The sequence below is a fragment of the Neomonachus schauinslandi genome, chromosome 11 (genome assembly GCF_002201575.2).
Source record: "Neomonachus schauinslandi chromosome 11, ASM220157v2, whole genome shotgun sequence".
Classification (NCBI taxonomy): Eukaryota; Metazoa; Chordata; class Mammalia; order Carnivora; family Phocidae; genus Neomonachus; species Neomonachus schauinslandi.
The window spans coordinates 78,421,348-78,440,409 of NC_058413.1; the positions used below are offsets into that span (position 1 = coordinate 78,421,348).

At 35.0% G+C, this 19,062-nt stretch overlaps 1 protein-coding gene across 1 annotated transcript in view; it reads left to right on the forward strand.

The window, feature by feature from the left end:
- The first annotated feature begins 685 nt into the window (after positions 1-685).
- CNTN5 (contactin 5) overlaps positions 686-19,062 on the forward strand; it is a 570,282-nt gene continuing 551,905 nt past the window's right edge. The window contains exons 1-2 of the mRNA XM_044919780.1: positions 686-710; positions 17,693-17,914. Coding sequence (XP_044775715.1) covers positions 686-710; positions 17,693-17,914 — 247 coding nt within the window. The remainder of the gene's footprint in view (positions 711-17,692; positions 17,915-19,062) is intronic.

Genomic DNA, 19,062 nt, shown 5'->3' on the forward strand with positions numbered 1-19,062 from the left:
CAGGAGAAGAGAAATCATAAAGATCAGAGCAGAAATCAATGAAATAGAAACTAAAAGAACAGTTGAACAGATCAACGAAACTAGGAGCTGGTTCTTTGAAAGAATTAACAAGATGGATAAACCCCTGGCCAGACTTATCAAAAAGAAAAGAGAAAGGACCCAAATCAACAAAATCATGAATGAAAGAGGAGAGATCACAACCAACACCAAAGAAATACAAACAATTATAAGAACATATTATGAGCAACTGTATGCCAGCAAATTAGATAACCTGGAAGAAATGGAGGCATTCCTAGAGATGTACCAACTACCAAAACTGAACCAGGATGAAATAGAAAACCTGAACAGACCTATAACCACTAAGGAAATTGAAGCAGTCATCAAAAATCTCCCAAAAAACAAAAGCCCAGGGCCAGGTGGCTTCCCAGGGGAATTCTACCAAACATTTCAAGAAGAATTAATACCTATTCTTCTGAAACTGTTCCAAAAAATAGAAATGGAAGGAAAACTTCCAAACTCATTTTATGAGGCCAGCATTACCTTGATCCCAAAACCAGACAAAGACCCCATCAAAAAGGAGAATTACAGACCAATATCCCTGATGAACATGGATGCAAAAATTCTCACCAAAATATTAGCCAATAGGATCCAACAGTACATTAAAAGGATTATTCACCACGACCGAATGGGATTTATCGCTGGGCTGCAAGGTTGGTTCAACATCTGCAAATCAATAAATGTGATACAATACATTAACAAAAGAAAGAACAAGAATCATATGATCCTCTCAATAGATGCAGAAAAAGCTTTTGACAAAGTACAGCATCCTTTCTTGATCAAAACTATTCAGAGTACATGGATCGAGGGTACATACCTCAATATCATAAAAGCCATCTATGAAAAACCTACAGCGAATATCTTTCTCAATGGGGAAAAACTGAGAGCTTTCCCCCTAAGGTCAGGAACGCGGCAGGGATGTCCACTATCACCACTGCTATTCAACATAGTATTGGAAGTCCTAGCCACAGCAATCAGACAACAAAAAGAAATCAAAGGCATCCAAATTGGCAAAGAAGAAGTCAAACTCTCACTCTTTGCAGATGATATGATACTTTATGTGGAAAACCCAGAAGACTCCACCCCAAAACTGCTAGAACTCATACAGGAATTCAGTAAAGTGGCAGGATATAAAATCAATGCACAGAAGTCAGTGGCATTCCTATACACCAACAACAAGACAGAAGAAAGAGCAATTAAGGAGTCGATCCCATTTACAATTGCACCCAAAACCATAAGATACCTAGTCATAAATCTAACCAAAGAGACAAAGGATCTTTACTCAGAAAACTATAAAATACTCATGAAAGAAATTGAGGAAGACACAAAGAAATGGAAAAACGTTCCATGCTCATGGATTGGAAGAACAAATATTGTGAAGATGTCAATGCTACCTAGAGCAATCTACACATTCAATGCAATCCCCATCAAAATACCATCCACTTTTTTCAAAGAAATGGAACAAATAATCCTAAAATTTGTATGGAACCAGAAAAGACCCCGCATAGCCAGAGGAATGTTGAAAAAGAAAAGCAAAGCTGGCGGCATCACAATTCCGGACTTCCAGCTCTATTACAAAGCTGTCATCATCAAGACAGCATGGTACTGGCACAAAAACAGACAAATAGATCAATGGAACAGAATAGAGAGCCCAGAAATGGACCCTCAACTCTATGGTTAACTCATCTTTGACAAAGCTGGAAAGAATGTCCAACGGAACAAAGTGTCTTCAACAAATGGTGTTGGGAAAATTGGATAGCCACATGCAGAAGAATGAAACTGGACCATTTCCTTACACCACACACAAAAATAGACTCCAAATGGTTGAAAGACCTCAATGTGAGACAGGAGTCCATCCAAATCCTAAAGGAGAACACAGGCAGCAACCTCTTTGACCTCAGCCGAAGGAATTTCTTCCTAGAAACATCACCAAAGGCAAGGGAAGCAAGGGCAAAAATGAAGTATTGGGACTTCATCAAGATAAAAAGCTTTTGCAAAGCAAAGGAAACAGTCAACAAAACCAAAAGACAACTGACAGAATGGGAGAAGATATTTGCAAATGACATATCAGATAAAGGGCTAGTATCCAAAATCTATAAAGAACTCATCAAACTCAACACCCAAAAAACAAAGAATCCAATCAAGAAATGGGCAAAAGACATGAACAGACATTTTTCCAAAGAAGACATCCAAATGGCCAACAGACACATGAAAAAGTGCTCAATATCGCTCGGCATCAGGGAAATCCAAATCAAAACCTCAATGAGATACCACCTCACACCAGTCAGAATGGCTAAAATTAACAAGTCAGGAAACGACAGATGTTGGTGGGGATGCGGAGAAAGGGGAACCCTCCTACACTGTTGGTGGGAATGCAAGCTGGTGCAGCCACTCTGGAAAACAGTATGGAGGTTCCTCAAAAAGTTGAAAATAGAGCTACCATATGATCCAGCAATTGCACTACTGGGTATTTACCCCAAAGATACAAAAGTAGGGATCCGAAGGGGTACGTGCACCCCGATGTTTATAGCAGCAATGTCCACAATAGCCAAACTCTGGAAAGAGCCAAGATGTCCATCAACAGATGAATGGATAAAGAAGAGGTGGTATCTATATACAATGGAATATTATGCAGCCATCAAAAGGAATGAGATCTTGCCATTTGCAACGACGTGGATGGAACTGGAGGGTATTATGTTGAGTGAAATAAGTCAAACAGAGAAAGACATGTATCATATGATCGCACTGATATGAGGAATTCTTAATCTCAGGAAACAAACTGAGGGTTGCTGGAGTGGGGGGTGGGGTGGGAGGGATGGGGTGACTGGGTGATAGACACTGGGGAGGGTATGTGCTCTGGTAAGCGCTGTGAATTGTGCAAGACTGTTGAATCTCAGATCTGTACCTCTGAAACAAATAATGCAATATATGTTAAGAAAAAAAAAAGAAGAAGAAGAAGGTAGCGGGAGGGGAGGAATGAAGCAGGGGAAATCGGAGTGGTAGACGAACCATGAGAGACGATGGACTCTGAAAAACAAACTGAGGGTTCTAGAGGGGAGGGGGGTAGGAGGATGGGTTAGCCTGGTGGTGGGTATTGAGGAGGGCACATTCTGCATGGAGCACTGGGTGTTATGCACAAACAATGAATCATGGAACACTTCATCTAAAACTAATGATGTAATGTATGGGGATTAACCTAAGAATAAAAAAAAAAAAAGATATAGGTATTAAGCACTGAATGTATGTAAAATCTTGCATTGAGGACAGTGAAAAGACATGCCTGAGGCAATTTACAACCTATTTTACTCCTGAATAATATTTGACAGCTAACCATATTATATAAACTAAAATATCCTCTCAAGAAGAGACACTTATTCCAGACTAAGACAGAGTTTTAAATGTGCACCTGAAAAAAAAAAAAAAAGACAGCATTGTGGCATAGAGTCAACCCTTCTAATTCAGGAAGTGTAATTAGTACCAAGCTAAAGGGAAAAAAACAATACTTTTTACAATAATTTGTAATTCCATTTTTCTTGTGGAGAAGAAAAATACATTACCAAGTGTAAGTCAAGACAGTGTAGAAATAAAAATACATTATTTGTCTCCCACTAACTTTGACACAAGCCAATAAACAAAACAAACAAAAACAAAAACAAAAACAGATCAGATATGTGCCATACCTATTTAAGCCTTTAAACTATACCCAAAGGTTTTTTAAAGGAATAAAGTTCTTTACATCAACACTGCAATGATTACCTAATATAGGTAAAATCTCCTAATGGAGGATTATTTAATATATTCTAAATAATATAATAAAAGTAAATTTATATATTAAATATGTTTGAGTTTTACCTTTGAATTGGAATTAATTTTTATAAACTAAGATAAATGGTTTATGAATCTTTAGTTCTATAAATAGCAGTGATTTTTTCATATATAAATGGAACATCCCCCAAATTACATTTTCATAAAATATTCACTGTTTCTAATTAACACATAATAACATTAAGGAAATAGCAAGTACAAAGGCTGAAAAGAAAACATGGACTGATTGAGTTGAGAAACTGTAGTTATTCATTATTAATTGATTAAAATTTAGAGAAGGAAGACAGGAAGAAGACATTGAATTTACACAAATAGATAAGAATGGCCTTGCCCCTCAGAAGAAAAGTCTGCTTTACCATGAAGTTTGAAAGGAGTGATTGCAGTATTTTGAGCAGACATATACCATAATCAGATTTCCATGCTATAAATATTACCTTCATGGAATTGTTGACCATGGACTGGAAGGATCTGGAGAGAATTTAGAAGAGAGAATTAACTAAGGCAGTGCTTCTGGGTATGGAGAAGGTAGAACTTGGAAAGTATGGGAGGCTGCAAATATCTGTGGAACATTCAAGAGGTGATTTCACCCAGGCAATCAGATAGAAAGATCTGAATGTGCTAGGAGAGATCAGAAGGCTGAAACAAACTATCGCAAGTTTGTGAATCCCTTATTTGTACAAAGAAAAACAAATCAGAGCTATTGTTTGGCATCATGAAGACTAACTTGTTAATTGAATGGATTTTCATTTTTCAGCTAGTTGTTTTGGCAGCTTGTAGACACAGCCTTACAATCACTGCTCATTAGGATATTGGAACCATAGCTCCCCACTCTCCAGGGAATAAGTATGATTTCATAAACTATGGTAACTCAAGAATGAACACTTTCAATATGATATAATTAAACATTATGGGAAGGAATGGATTAGGGTTCTCTGTGACATTTGGCTAAACATGCTAGCTAGCAAAAATAAACAAATGAAGGTCACATTTGCAATTATTATAAAAGTGTCTACATTTTAATTAGGTAGCTGATAAATGTCATTGAGCCTTAGCCACTGACCAACTGTCATTTTAAAAAAAGAAGAAAAATGTCACCTAAAAATTCAGAATTTTTTTGCATTGTCATGAAATTAAAACTTGTAGCCACAATAAAGTGTGTGCAGCAACGAGATGTTAAGTGAGCTTAGTGACAATCCCAAATAAAATTTTAAAAAGAAATATTTTGACAACATATGATGTCACTAACAATACAGATTCCTAAGAATTGTTTTATAAAGCAGATCTGCCTTTACCATCCGACAAATGGAGCCACACTAGTCTTAAAGGCTCTTCTTAGCATAAGTTTAATAGCATTTTTTGGCCTCTGGGTTTGGCTTAAATGCATTCTTTATTAATTTAAATATTCACTGACTTTCTCCCTTCTATAACTAATCATTCCTTTTAACCTCAGGCAATTTTGTACCTGACATAAGAACAAAAGAAATTGGAATAACCTTTTAGATATTCTAAAAGTATTTTGAACTTTAAATAGTAACTCAAAAATTTTTGTTTCCTTCCCCTGAAAAAATAATAAATAAAATTTGCATCAACCAGCTGAATATGACTTTCCTTTTAAATTAGCATTTGAACATGGCACAAAGAAAAGTCAATATATGTAATGCTTTTAGGGTGAATCTGACCAATATTTCTAAATCTAAAATCTTAAAGTAGTCATAAGTAAATTCAGAAAGAAATTCAAAGTAAATAAATAAGAAAGAAAATGATCATTAATTTACCTACATAAAAATGTAAATCTTCTTTCTATAGTACATTATCATCAAATTAAAATTAGCATTGCAGTAAATGGAATCATTAATGGTCATAGTGTACAAAATGATTTTAAGAACCAAGAAAAAGAAAATCACAATTGAATAGGGAAAAAAAGGAAAACTACTTTATATGTAATTCAATGAGGAATATGTATATAGAAAATGTATCTGGCTAATCAAAATGCAAACCTAAGTGATGATGAAATAAGGTTTTTGTTATCATACTTTAAGGATAATTCACATTAACAATCATCTAATAAAATGGTATACAAGATATTATAATGAAATGTTAAAAAGTTATTGCTGCCTCAGAATGCTAACAAGAGCATAATTAAGTCAAAATTCTTAGAAAAAAACTCAGCAAAAGCTATTTTCAGATTTAGAAATTCCACCACTATGATGCTCTTCTAAGGAAATTATTAGTTATACAGACAAAAATTTATGTACAAGGATAGTCCTGCATCATTATATATAACAGAAAAATTAATCTGATTACAGAGGCATGATTAAAGAAATTATAACAAAACATCACTGGAATTTTATGCAGCCAATAAAATGCATTTGAGAAACATTTGGAACGGATTAAATAATCACAATATGATATTAAATAAAAATTAGGAGATGGTATCTATAAACTGGTCCCAGTTTCCTTCAAACAAAACAAAGAAAATCTGCCTAATTTTCTGTTGGTATATCTGTCTATACATGAAATAGAAAACATCCAGAGATTGTTTTGTGAAGGTATTACCTCTGGGTTTTAAGTTTAGAGAGGATTTTGATTCTACAGCAAGGATACATTTATTTTATAATCAGAAGGTTTAAAATTAGAATTCATGGGAAATTTAAGGTATCACAATTCCTGTTGAATCTGAAGCCCATAACTTATTCCATAAGGGAAAGGATTAAGAGAAGGACCCCTCTGACCCTGAAGCAAGAAACCAAATGAATAAAAGACAGTTGAGCTAAAACACTCCCACAGATTTAGCAAAGTACCAGATATCTATTTCCTTGAAGCTTAATTCATATGCAGGTAAGTCTTTGAGTTGGAAAGAAGAGTTTGTGATCTGTATGTACCTGAAAAATAACAGTTTCACAGTTGGGAGTTGCTTTCTGGAAATTGAGTTTGTTAGATATTGAGTAAGTGCCACGGATGAGGCAGATGTGGAGGCACCAACAGGGAGAGCGACATTCTAAATCAGGATGCAACATTTTACCCTGCTTGATGTCTCTATCTTTATTTAACTAAGTAACTGGGCCAAATGAGCTGTCAGTTTAGGCTAGAATTCCACAACCACAGCAGATGAGTAAATTTAAACGATTAGCAGGTATTTCTTCTGTTAAATGTGAATTCTCTTAACTTTGCTAAAATGTCATTGAAAAATTATTTTTTTGATGTCTTCTTTAAAGAAATTGCTGTTAGTTGCATAGTTTCGGATTCATTGCAGTATGTGCCTTGCTTGCATGTAGTTACTAGGGTCAAAGTTGTAGGACTGACTTTGAAAAAAAATTGCCTTATAAGGAGGTCATTTGGGGTTGCCAATAACTAACACCCCTTGAAGGAATTCTTAAGCAATTTTTTCATGTGCTAAAGTAGCAAAATAAAAATCATAAACACTTTTATAAATGTTTATTTCTCATTTCTGAAATATGAAAAAAGCTCAAGTCAAATTCCATGTCCAATGACATGTCCTGTTTGATTGCTATCAATAGCTTCTTCCTAGATGTTCCCCAGAAAGTTAGAATGCACAATAATCCTATTATGCTCCTACTCTCCCCAATGTCTATCACCCAGCCACCCCATCCCTCCCACCCCCTACCACTCCAGCAACCTTCAGTTTATTTCCTGAAGTTAAGAATTTCTCATATCAGTGAGATCATATGGTACATGTCTTTCCCTGATTGACTTATTTCGCTTAGCATAATACCCTCCAGTTCTATCCACATCGTTGCAAATGGCAAGATTTCATGGTTTTTTTTTTGATGGCTGCATAATATTCCATTGTGTGTGTGTGTGTGTGTGTGTGTGTGTATATATATCACATATTCTTTATCCATTCATCTGTTGAGGGACTTCTTGGCTCTTTCCATAGTTTGGCTATTGTGGACATTGCTGCTATAAACATTGGGGTGCATGTGCCCCTTCAGATCCCTACATTTGTATCTTTGGGGTAAATACCCAGTAGCGCAATTGCTGGGTCATAGGGTAGTTCTATTTTCAACTTTTTGAGGAACCTCCATACTGTTTTCCAGAGTGGCTGCACCAGCTTGCATTCCCACCAACAGTGTAGGAGGGTTCCCCTTTCTCCACATCCCCGCCAACATCTGTCATTTCCTGACTTGTTAATTTTAGCCATTCTGACTGGTGTGAGGTGGTATCTTATTGAGGTTTTGATTTGAATTTCCCCAATGCTGAGTGATATTGAGCACTTTTTCATTTCATTTAATAGTGCGGTTTGTGGCCTGGTGATCCCAATGAGACTGTGATTACTGGAACAACCGACAGCTAAGGAAAATGAACATTGAGATTTCTTTAATGGTAAAATATATGGAAATTGATTGCTCAGAACATCTGCACAAGGCAGGAGCCAATACACCCACCTGAGGGAGAAGGTTCAGCTTGCTTGGAACCTACCCTCTTCCTTACAGAGACACACTTCTGCCTAAGATAGTACCCATGTGGAGTAGGGATTCCACCAGACCTGAGAGAAACATTTATTTTCTTAATGGGGGGCATTGTACCCTCTTACTCCTAAATGACTTCTAACCTATGCAAGTGTAAAAATAACTTCCCAGAGATCCCCTATTTGAAAAGAACTAAACCCAGTAAAGACCATTTCTCTCAAAATGTCACTATATTTTTATCTGAGAGACTATCAGCATCAGATTGAGGGGTGTTCAATCATAAATCTATGATTATAAAGTGGTTTCCCTGAAGTTTACATTATTCTCTTAGTTTCTAAGAACTTTTTAAAGGCAAGTATTTCCTGTTTTATTGCTTTTTCTATTTCCATGGTTAACTTTCCATCTGGGATACATAATAATTGATCATTTCCTGTATATTGAATGAATGTTAAATTCTGTATTGCATTATGTATGTCATATCAAGATAATTCTTAGCTATCTAAAATTCCATTATTGTAACTGGCCATCTTGAATTCCATTTCTAAATCCAAAATGGACTGAGTACATCAACATTCTATAGACTTGTAGATTGTAGTATAGCTACTACATCATTGGAAGCACTGGACATAAGGGAACACACCTGCTTATTTTTTATATCGTAGATAAAGAAAGGATAACTTTCCCAAAGAATATTTCCTAAAACTGGGGGTAAGGGGAATGCATTTTGTTTTATTATTTTTTATTCATAGCATTTATTGTTAAATAATGTCAGCTTTATCTGATTTATTATCAAATACTATCTAATCTATCTTAAACACACAGAGACTAAGATTAAAGCTAATATAATCATTGCAGACTTAAAACTTCACTGAAATCTTTAATTATCCAAAACAAGAGGGAATTCTTTAATCACTAAATTAATTTGGTTATATTTCACAACTAGCTCCTGCCCTTACTAATTTCCTCAGTGATTAGAAAACAACAGGCATATTATGGAGGAAATATCAATTAATGCAGTCACACTTTAGGCTTTTGATAGTTTAAAAAGGTATTATCTAAATACTATAGATTTTTTTAAACTTATAACAATAGTGAAAAAATATACAAATCAGAAGAAATGTGAGAAGATCTGTCTGTCTCTCTTGGTCTCTCATTTAATAAAAGCGAATATAGCATTAAAAGGCACCCAGATATACATTGCAAAAAAATAAATAAATAAATAAAATAAATAAAAGCGAATATAGGGGCACCTGGGTGGCTCAGTTGGTTAAGCGGCTGCCTTCGGCTTGGGTCATGATTCCAGGGTCCTGGGATCGAGCCCCATGTCGGGCTCCCCTGCTCAGCGGGGAGTCTGCTTCTCCCTCTGCCTCTGCCTCTCCCCCTGCTTGTGCTCTCTCTCTGTCAAATAAAGAAATAAAATCTTTAAAAAAAGCAATATATATATAATATCCAGATTAAGGTGTAGAAACTTTCATGATCTATCTGCGCATACAACTAAACATTTACTATTGAAAAAAGATAAAATTTTCCAAATCTTAAATCATTATGACTTCAAATATAAATAGTGTATCTGAACAGAAGTGGTAGAAATAATTTAGAGCTACGTTTCTTTTTATTCTATAAGTATGTTTATTTTTTAATCCGATGAAAAGAATACTAGAAATGTAATACTGTTAATTTTTTTCCTTATATCTTAGAAGTACTACAGTTTAGATGCTCAACTTTGGTGTTTTAAAAATGATGAATTTAATCTTCTGCATATCTTTTTTCACTTCTCCAGCTAAAACACTATAAAGTTTACACATAATACAGTTCTTGAAGAAAGTGCTGATTGGAGACATAGAGTAAATTTGACTCGGGCTATTTCAAACTCTCCTCTGCCATAGATGCACACTACCAAATTGCAATGATGCACATTATTTATAAATTATTAACGATTTCTAAATATGCTTCACATGACTGGCTTCACTGAGGTGTTACATCCATCCTTGCAAGCTTCATAAGACAGTAGCAGGCTAAAGTTGCACAGTTAACATTAATTCTCATCCAAGAGAGGACAGCCTTAGCAATTACCCTGAAAAAGGTCAAATATCAAATTTCTTTAAGCTGACTTTGATGCCAAATTGAGTCACACTGCAGGCTTGGATATTGTATGACTTCTGCTTTTTCTGTACACTGTGTCATCAATATACGGTGCCATATTTGCTCCACTGATTTATGAGTCCATGATTAAGCATTAATATTCTTCAGAGCATCACATATCATTTGATTCTATAGTTTATTTATATTTATTATTATATGAGCATAAATGAATATCTAAAATCAAACTAGAATTGAATTTATACAAATACTTGTCATTTCATGAATTTTTGGTGTTGCTTAGACTTATCTGGCGGTAAAAATTAATACCATTGTGTGGGGAAATGATGGAAAAAGATTTAAATACAGAATACAATAGTGATGTTCTAGTTTTATCATCAATATTTTAAGTGCTTTAAAGTTCATTGTAAACGTGTTTTTCACACTTAGGGACAGAGATGCAATTCTGAAGTTGACTTAGTATCAGAAAATTCAGGAAATTTTAAATATGGTAAGGGATTATATATTTTAAAATATATCCTTTATCATATTGACATTTTTATCCTACTTATTTATAAATATTGCCATAAAAATTTTAGTTCTACTAATTTGAATCCATTATCTCATGAATATTATTTACATTAATGGCAATGATAGCTATAAAGTGACCTTTTAGGTAATGGAAAAGTAATGCTATTAGTTCCAAGACTGCAAGTGGTGGCAATGTCATTCTGACTTAATGGACTACAGTTTTATTAAATAATATAGGTTCAATGGTCCCAGGGTCATTTGATTAGGAAATATTTAATGAAGGCATTAATATTTACTCCTAACCAACTTGCAGCTGGAGTTTCATGGTGTGAGAGCACCAGGTTAATTGAGTTTTATCACCAAATCTCTAGACCACTTTAGAAATAACTGTAATGCACATTCCCTAAGGTCTGATCTATGAGCAGTGAGAAAATAGAAGAAAAAATGATTAACGCAAAGCTAGATTCTGCTGACATCTTCAGCATAGAGATTCATTAAAAGTTTGAGCAACTGATGAAGATTTCTCTAACAAAGAATTCTGAGTCACTTTTCCTTCCAAACCCTGGACAGGAAGATGGAGAAAAGATGTGTAGGTCTTGCTTTAGCCAATAGAAACATAACAATATATAAGCAATGAGTTTCCTATAGATTCATAATTTCCATTAGTGACCAAAATTTTTTCTTAAGAATTTACTCATGAGAATATACCTGTCAGGAAAATAAAATTGTAACTATCCCCCTTCCATTTGCCACTCTTTTAATTCCTCAAGGTAAAATGAGTATTAAAATTTGGTATTTATTTTTTTCATTTTGTAACCCAATCAAATCTGGAAGGCATAAGCCCAATATTCAATTATGTCCACCAGAGGTAATAAGTGCAGATTATAATAAAAATTACATAGTTATCATTTATTGAGTTCTTACTATGAACCAGGCAAATTTCTGAGTGCTTTATGTGGATTACTTTATTTGATCTCTACAACAACCTATGAGGGAAAAAACTGTTGTTATCTCCATTCTAAAGGCAAGGAAACTGAGGCATAGAACTATTCACATTTTGTCCAAAGCCATAGATCTGCTATGAGGTAGAGTACATATTTAAATCCAAGCAATCTAACTTGGAGACTATTTTGCAAACAGGTTTACTGACAAAGCTGCTCTCATCCAAAATTCTCAATCAATAAAATGAGCGGCCAAGGTGTAGGAGGATGTATACACCAGAGCCAAGAGTAAAGTTTTCATTGCCAGAAACGGAGTCATGATGGCAACAAAGTAAAAAAGTTAGATGTTGGCAAGTATCCTCTCAAGGCACTCTGTTTTTTCTTTTCTTCCCCCCGCCCTTTTTCTTTATTATATGTATCATAGTTCTTATTTTTATACAGTTTTAGAATAATTTTATTTAATGTTCCTCTGCTAATATTTTACCAATTTATAACCCTCTACCAATATTCATATTTACTCACAACTGTATCCTCAGTTCCTAACACATAATAGAATTTCAATGAAGAGTTGTTGGAAAAAAAAAAATCAATGAATGCTGAATGAGAAAGGAGTGAATTAGGGAGAAAATGATGTTTAAGTTTGCTAAAAGAAACCAAGGGCTTATGTGTAGTAGGAAGCCAGTCCAGAGCCCAAACAGAGTGTCACTCAGCAGTTATATTTCACTGAGTCTCTTTGAAATCTGGGGTCCAACCTATGCTTGCCATCATGACTCCATTTAAATGGAGAAGATATTTTTTTTTCCACAATACCAACATTTAGAAGCTTAGAAGACAAAGAAGAATTAGCAAGGGCAATAAGGAGTAGCTAGTGAAACAGGAATAAAAACATGAGATGGTAGTGTACTGGAATCACATGAGGAAAATGTTTAAAGGAAAAAAAAGAATGGTTAACCATATTGAATGATGCTCATAGATGAAAACTGATCTTTAGATTTAGCAATGACCTAGTCGTTGTTCACCTGGAAGAGAGTCATTATTGTGGAATATTATAAGCAAGACTGCTTGCAATAGGCTCAAGGGAGAATGGCAGGAGAGGAATTGAACACAGTGACCATTGACAGCTCTTTTCAAGAAGTCTTGCTGTAAAGGAAAATCAGTGGGAGGAGTGGTAAGTTTAGATAGCTTTTTTTAAAGGTTAGATCACTTTTTGTATGGTTATGAATTGGTGCTGAAGGAGAAATAGAGGGAGTTTTCTAGAAAGACATCCTTGAGCAGTCAAGATGGGGTGGAATGAGATTCAATGCACCCAAGTGGAGGAGTTGGCTTTTAATAGAGGCACAGACAATTCAGTGAAAGCAAGGTAGCATATATGAATGTACATACAGGTGGGCGTGCATGTGAGGGATCTACTCTTATGATTGCTTCTATTTTCTCAATTAAATAGGAGCACCATAATCAGGAAACCCAAAAAAGTGTGGAGCTTGAGGACAAAAGATAAGATGTAAATTGTTCCTTCCAGGGATATTAAATGGACTAGGGAAATGTGGTAGTATTGCTGGGAAACTTGAAGATCTCACTCGTAGTTAATATCATGAACTGTGACCTTTAGGCATGATTTTCTGTTCTTTCCAGCTGCACTCAGAAGCACAGCATGTTGATGGTTGGATTTAAAGTAGATAGGGAGTTTAGTCTGTGAAAACAAGTGAGGGTAAGGGCCAGTGTGAGTGAAGGTACATTGAAGGAAGTAACTAAAGTAATGAACCACAAACTCTAAACTGGATAGGGAGGTAATTGGGGAAATGAGAGGACTGAAAGGGTCTTAAGATCAGTAACTTGTAAATCTTAAAGAGGTTGAGATCCTAGAAAGAGGTGAACAATAAGATGAGATGGGCAGAAATGCAAACACCTGAATTTAAACTTAGTAAGGTGATGCAGTATTTTTCACCCTCAACTGAACCCTGTACGTGTTAAATCAATTCAGTCTCTCTAAGTTGGGGGTTAAACAACGTCTTATGATGGAAACCTCATTTTCCTATTTATTTATAGTAATGTATCTATTTTCCAGAACTGAGGGTCCCCAGAACTGGGAGTAAAGAGTGGAGAAATTAAAGATGTCAGAAAAGGAGGCCGGATAGCTAGGAGGGCACCAGGTAGAAGAGTTGGAAATGCCCCCAAAAGAGGGACACCTCACTGAATTGATAGTTACCTACGCACAGACCAGGAGACTATTAGATGCCACAGGCTAAGGCCAGGGTCTATATGTCTAATGCAATAGAATTGGCATTGTGGGGGTTCCAGACTCTCTTCCAGAGCTTGGAAAGTCCTCTTCACCTCCTTTTACTTTCACATTCACTGTGCATTTTATGTGGAACAGTAAGGCAGCTTTATTGCTGTGGGAACCCCTTCTCTTCAGGGCCAGCCTTTCCATACTGATCTTCAACACTGTCAACTGCTCCGTCATCAACATTGAAGGACTCTTCCCTTCTTTTTAGTAACTTCACACTTTCCTGCTTTTCCTCCTTCCTTTACAGGCTCCACTACCTCTGCTATTCTCTTAAATGCTGGTGCTTCTCAGGGTTCCATTTTCAACACTCTATTCCTCATTTTATGCATTTCTTTGGCAAGCTCATCTACTCTCATAGTTTAATAACCATCTATTTGGTTACCGTTTAATAATCTCTCATTAGCCTGTAACTCCCTTATGTTTACAAAATTTTCTAATCAAAACTCAAGCCCTCTACTTCCCCTAAACTGAATTCATGAGCTTTCAGCTCAAGCACATGCCTTTTCCTCCATCTTTATCCATCTTCTAGTAGCACAGAGTACCCCCAAATTCTTATTTTCCCTTCCTTACCTCCATTTTAATCAATCAGTAATCTTAATGATTTTATTCCCATCTACCTTATATCACCTCTTCATTCCTGACTAATCTTTGCCTTTATTACAGCTTTAAGCTCTTCATATGTATTTTTTCTTTTTCTTTTTTCTTGTTCCAAATGACACTGCAGCCAGGGAGATCTTTCTAAAATTTATACTGCTTTCCTTTCAGGGTCCTACCATTTTAGCATGGCATAGTAGGCATTTCATCATTATTCCCAGCTTACCTATCCAGACTTACTTCTCCTCTCACCTCTCTCCCTCACACTCTGAGCTCCTGATTATTTTAACTTACCAAGCACACCCTGCTGCCTTTCCTTTCCAGGTATTCATATATTTTCTTCCCTTTCTAGGATATCTTTCCTTTCCCACCCAGAACTTTGCTGAACTAATCACTAATGGTGTTTCAGGACTCAGATTAGATATAATTCAACTGGAAAGAATTTTATGATGGCCCTAGACTAGATGAGAAAAATTCCCACCCATCAGAGGGAGCCCCTAACTCCTTGAATTTACTTTTATATCCCATTGAGTTAAAGTTCTCCTATAATTGCCTTTCTTCGTCACTATATCACAAGCTCCTTGATGCCTGGTGCAATATCTTGTTCACCTTTGTATCCCTAGCATTTAGCCCCTACTGAGTCTCATTACATGTTTGCTGAATACATGAATGAATGAATTGTCAGATTTCTAGTAACAGCTTTGGGTTCACTTTAATTGATGAAAAGGACTCTCCACTGCAACAGATGCAACTTATTATATAACAAATGAGGCCCTGGTGTGGAGCACACAGCCAAATTATCATTTGGCTCATCTCTATTTATACAGATTACTATAAGCCAATTACTGTAGCACTTAGATAATATGTATTTTGTTAATATATATTAGCAAATAATATATATAATAATCATATATACATATATGATTCACAACCTCAATGATGATCCTTATGAAGGCCTTTGTATTTTTCCACTGATTATCCTTCTCTAGCTTTAAAAACTATAAACCACATTCTCATGCTCCATTTTAATTTTTAACACTAGCATGGTACAGTTCTTTTTTTTTTTTCTTTTTATATATGAGCAGGGTAGGCAACTGAAACACAAAGAAACAAACTACACTAAGAAATGAATAGGTTCAGGGGCGCCTGGGTGGCTCAGTCATTAAGCATCTGCCTTCAGCTCAGGTCATGATCCCAGGGTCCTGGGATCGAGCCCCGCATCGGGCTCCCTGCTCAGCGGGAAGCCTGCTTCTCCCCCTGCTTGTGTTCCCTCTCTCGCTCTCTCTCTGTCAAATAAATAAAATCTTAAAAAAAAAAAAAAAGAAATGAATAGGTTCAGAGACCACAACTACAAACTAACTTGAAGGAAAACTCATTCTCTTTTCAATTCCTTACACCTCTAGGTGCCAAAACTTGCATTTAATTCCAGGTTTTAAAGGAGATTTTATGTCTATCCATAATCTATTCTCATATAGTTTGCCCAGGAGAGGTTAGCTATTTTCAGTTAAAATTGATCCACCTTCACCATACTTGTAGTTGAACACAAGGACTAAAGGACATGAATCTCTTAACAGCTCCTGATAGGCTTGGATTACACATATCATACTCAATTTAAATGTGCAGAACATCTAAATTGAACATCTAAAAACATACTTTTTTCTAGTTTCAGAGAAATCATATTTGCAGTTTCACAAAACAGAAAATGTTATACTTAATTCAAAGTTTAACACCTACTTAAGTGTTATTTTCAAATCACAGAAATAATTCTTGCATTCAAAAATATCTCTGAGACTGTACAATAATTCTAAATAATTTTCTTTTTTTTAAAGATTTTTTAATTTATTTATTTGAATTCTAAATAATTTTCATTATGAGAAAGCTTACTCACAAAGATAAATTATTTTTTTCAAATTAAGTTAACATCCATTAAATTCAAATGTCAGATGCCCTCAACAAAAATGTGTTATTTTTAAAAATATTTCCAACATCAAGAAATTGTCAAATTCATTTGAGATTTGACATAGAAAAAACCTCCAATTCCTAATTGTTCTTTAGATTTCATAATAATTAGGTTGTATTTTTATACATTTGATCTACACACTAACCTGACTCTCTCTCCTGGGGACATAAAAGAGTTAACATATTCTCCTTCAGGTACTATATATATCTTTTCTAATGAAAACCTTGAGAATTAAAACAAAATACAGTCAGGACATTTCTCAATAATCATTTAAGGTAGGAATTTCATAACAGTGTCTCCACTTAATATTAAGTCATATAAATTATATAACAAAATCTACAAAACAAATTTTGTCCAAAATTGTTTATTTTCCATTGTGAATTTGACTGCTTGTCAAGAATATGGGCATAACTTACAGTCGAGTCAAAATACATACTGCAATTAGATGCATTTCCTACTAAGTGATAAATTTTACTCATGAAGATTCAATCTATAATTAAAGGATGTAACTGAGAATGTGGGTATTTTTTCCTTTTTTTCCCATTTTTTAATAATAAATAAGGAACTGATCTAATGTATGTGAATGGATATTTTAATAAGAAGATAAACAAAAAAAGTTAATTCCCAAATATTCCTGGCAAAGGAAGTAAGACTTGAATTTTCGGATGTCCTTCTTACATTTTTCCCTTTTTTTCTTCTTCGTTCCTCCTTTCTGTTCCTTTCTTTTCTTTTTCTTCTCTTTCCTTTCTTCCTTCATGACTTTTTTCTTTCCCTCTCTCTTGCAGACCCAACATTGAAACTAGCAGAATTTCCAGAAAATATTTTTAAAATATAAAAGTAATGTTTTATTTTATATTATTTTATTTTGCCACTATCTCTGTAGTTTCCATTTGGTTATTAACAATGTCTTCAGAAAAAATAATTTTCACAGGAAAAAATAAAAGTCTCATCAGAATTCACTTTTTATTATTGTTTTGGTTTTTTTTTACAGAATATTCTGGAGCTCTTCCTAATTTCCCTACTTCATATGCTGCTTTGCTAAGAATTAAAAAGAGTTCATCTTCATCCCTCTTTGGTTCAAAGATCAGACCGCAATACAGTAATCCTTTATTAGGAACCCTGAGTGTTTCTTCACCAAGTTGGCGAGGAGCAACTCAACATTATTATTCCCCCATCAATCTTTATCATTCCTCAGATGCCTTCAAACAAGATGGTAAGTGTCAAAGGAAAACTGCATCTGTTGAAGTTAAACATGCAACAACCACTTTTTTCAAGACTATTGTGATTGGGGTCAAGGCTATTGCAACAGGGGATGGAGGTTAAAGTCAACTCCCTTAAAACAGAAAGTGGCAGAGTTTTTAAGATCTGGAAAAGTAGAGGACATTGAAGGAGAGGTTGGTCAATGTGATTAGGGCATATAAGGGTGGAAAAGTTTTTTCTTTCTTTCCTTCTAGATTCTTTGGCTGGTCTAATAATTAAATTGGCATAACACAGATTAACAGGAGAAAAACAAATTTAATTTCATACACAGGAAGTGGCCAAAGCAGGAAGCTTTTATATCTTTTAGGCAAGGAAGCAATGGATTTGTGAAGAATCTGCAAGATAAATGGGTTTGGGCTTGAGGTAGTAATTAATGAAGAAGTAACAAGGTTTGTTTATACAGTCTTCTTGGCCCTAAATTCACTATTTCTGGTGGTAAGAATGCCTTCTACTCTCCTGGTACAGAGACAGTGCTTTTACATGGGAGATTGGTTTCCTGCCTTCAGGGGGAAGAAGGAGGGTTGGAGTATCCTTCTTGCATCAGCTGTTTCTTAAGTAACTTCATTTCAAAATAATCAATATACCAAAGTGGCATACTTTCAGGTGGCATATTCTGCTCTCCTTTAGCCATGTGTGTTTATTAACTGGTGCTTATTAAAGTTAGTCTCTTATCCTCCTATAGAGACTGGGAGATAGGGAGCCTTTTTATCATGATAATTGCATTTCAAAGAAATGGTTGCCAGGTCCTTAAGAAAGTGTGCATTTAGCATTATTTTGAATGGAAAATAAATAATGCAAATTTCCAACACTAAGACATCAGTTAAATTAAGGACTACTAAATAGCTATTAACATTAAGGTTTGAACAACATTTTCTAAATGTTCTCTAATTCTGTTGTTTTTGAATATATCAACAAAATAATACAAGGTTAGTTAACTGTCAGAGAAAAGCACTAACAACTGATTATTACTAGGGTCTGTTCCAGGCTCTTTTGTATAGCTTATCTCAGTAATTCTCTCAACAAATATGTGAAGTGGATATTCTTACTGTCTTCTATGTAAATAGAAACTCAGAAGCAGATAAGCATCTTTAACAAGGTCAC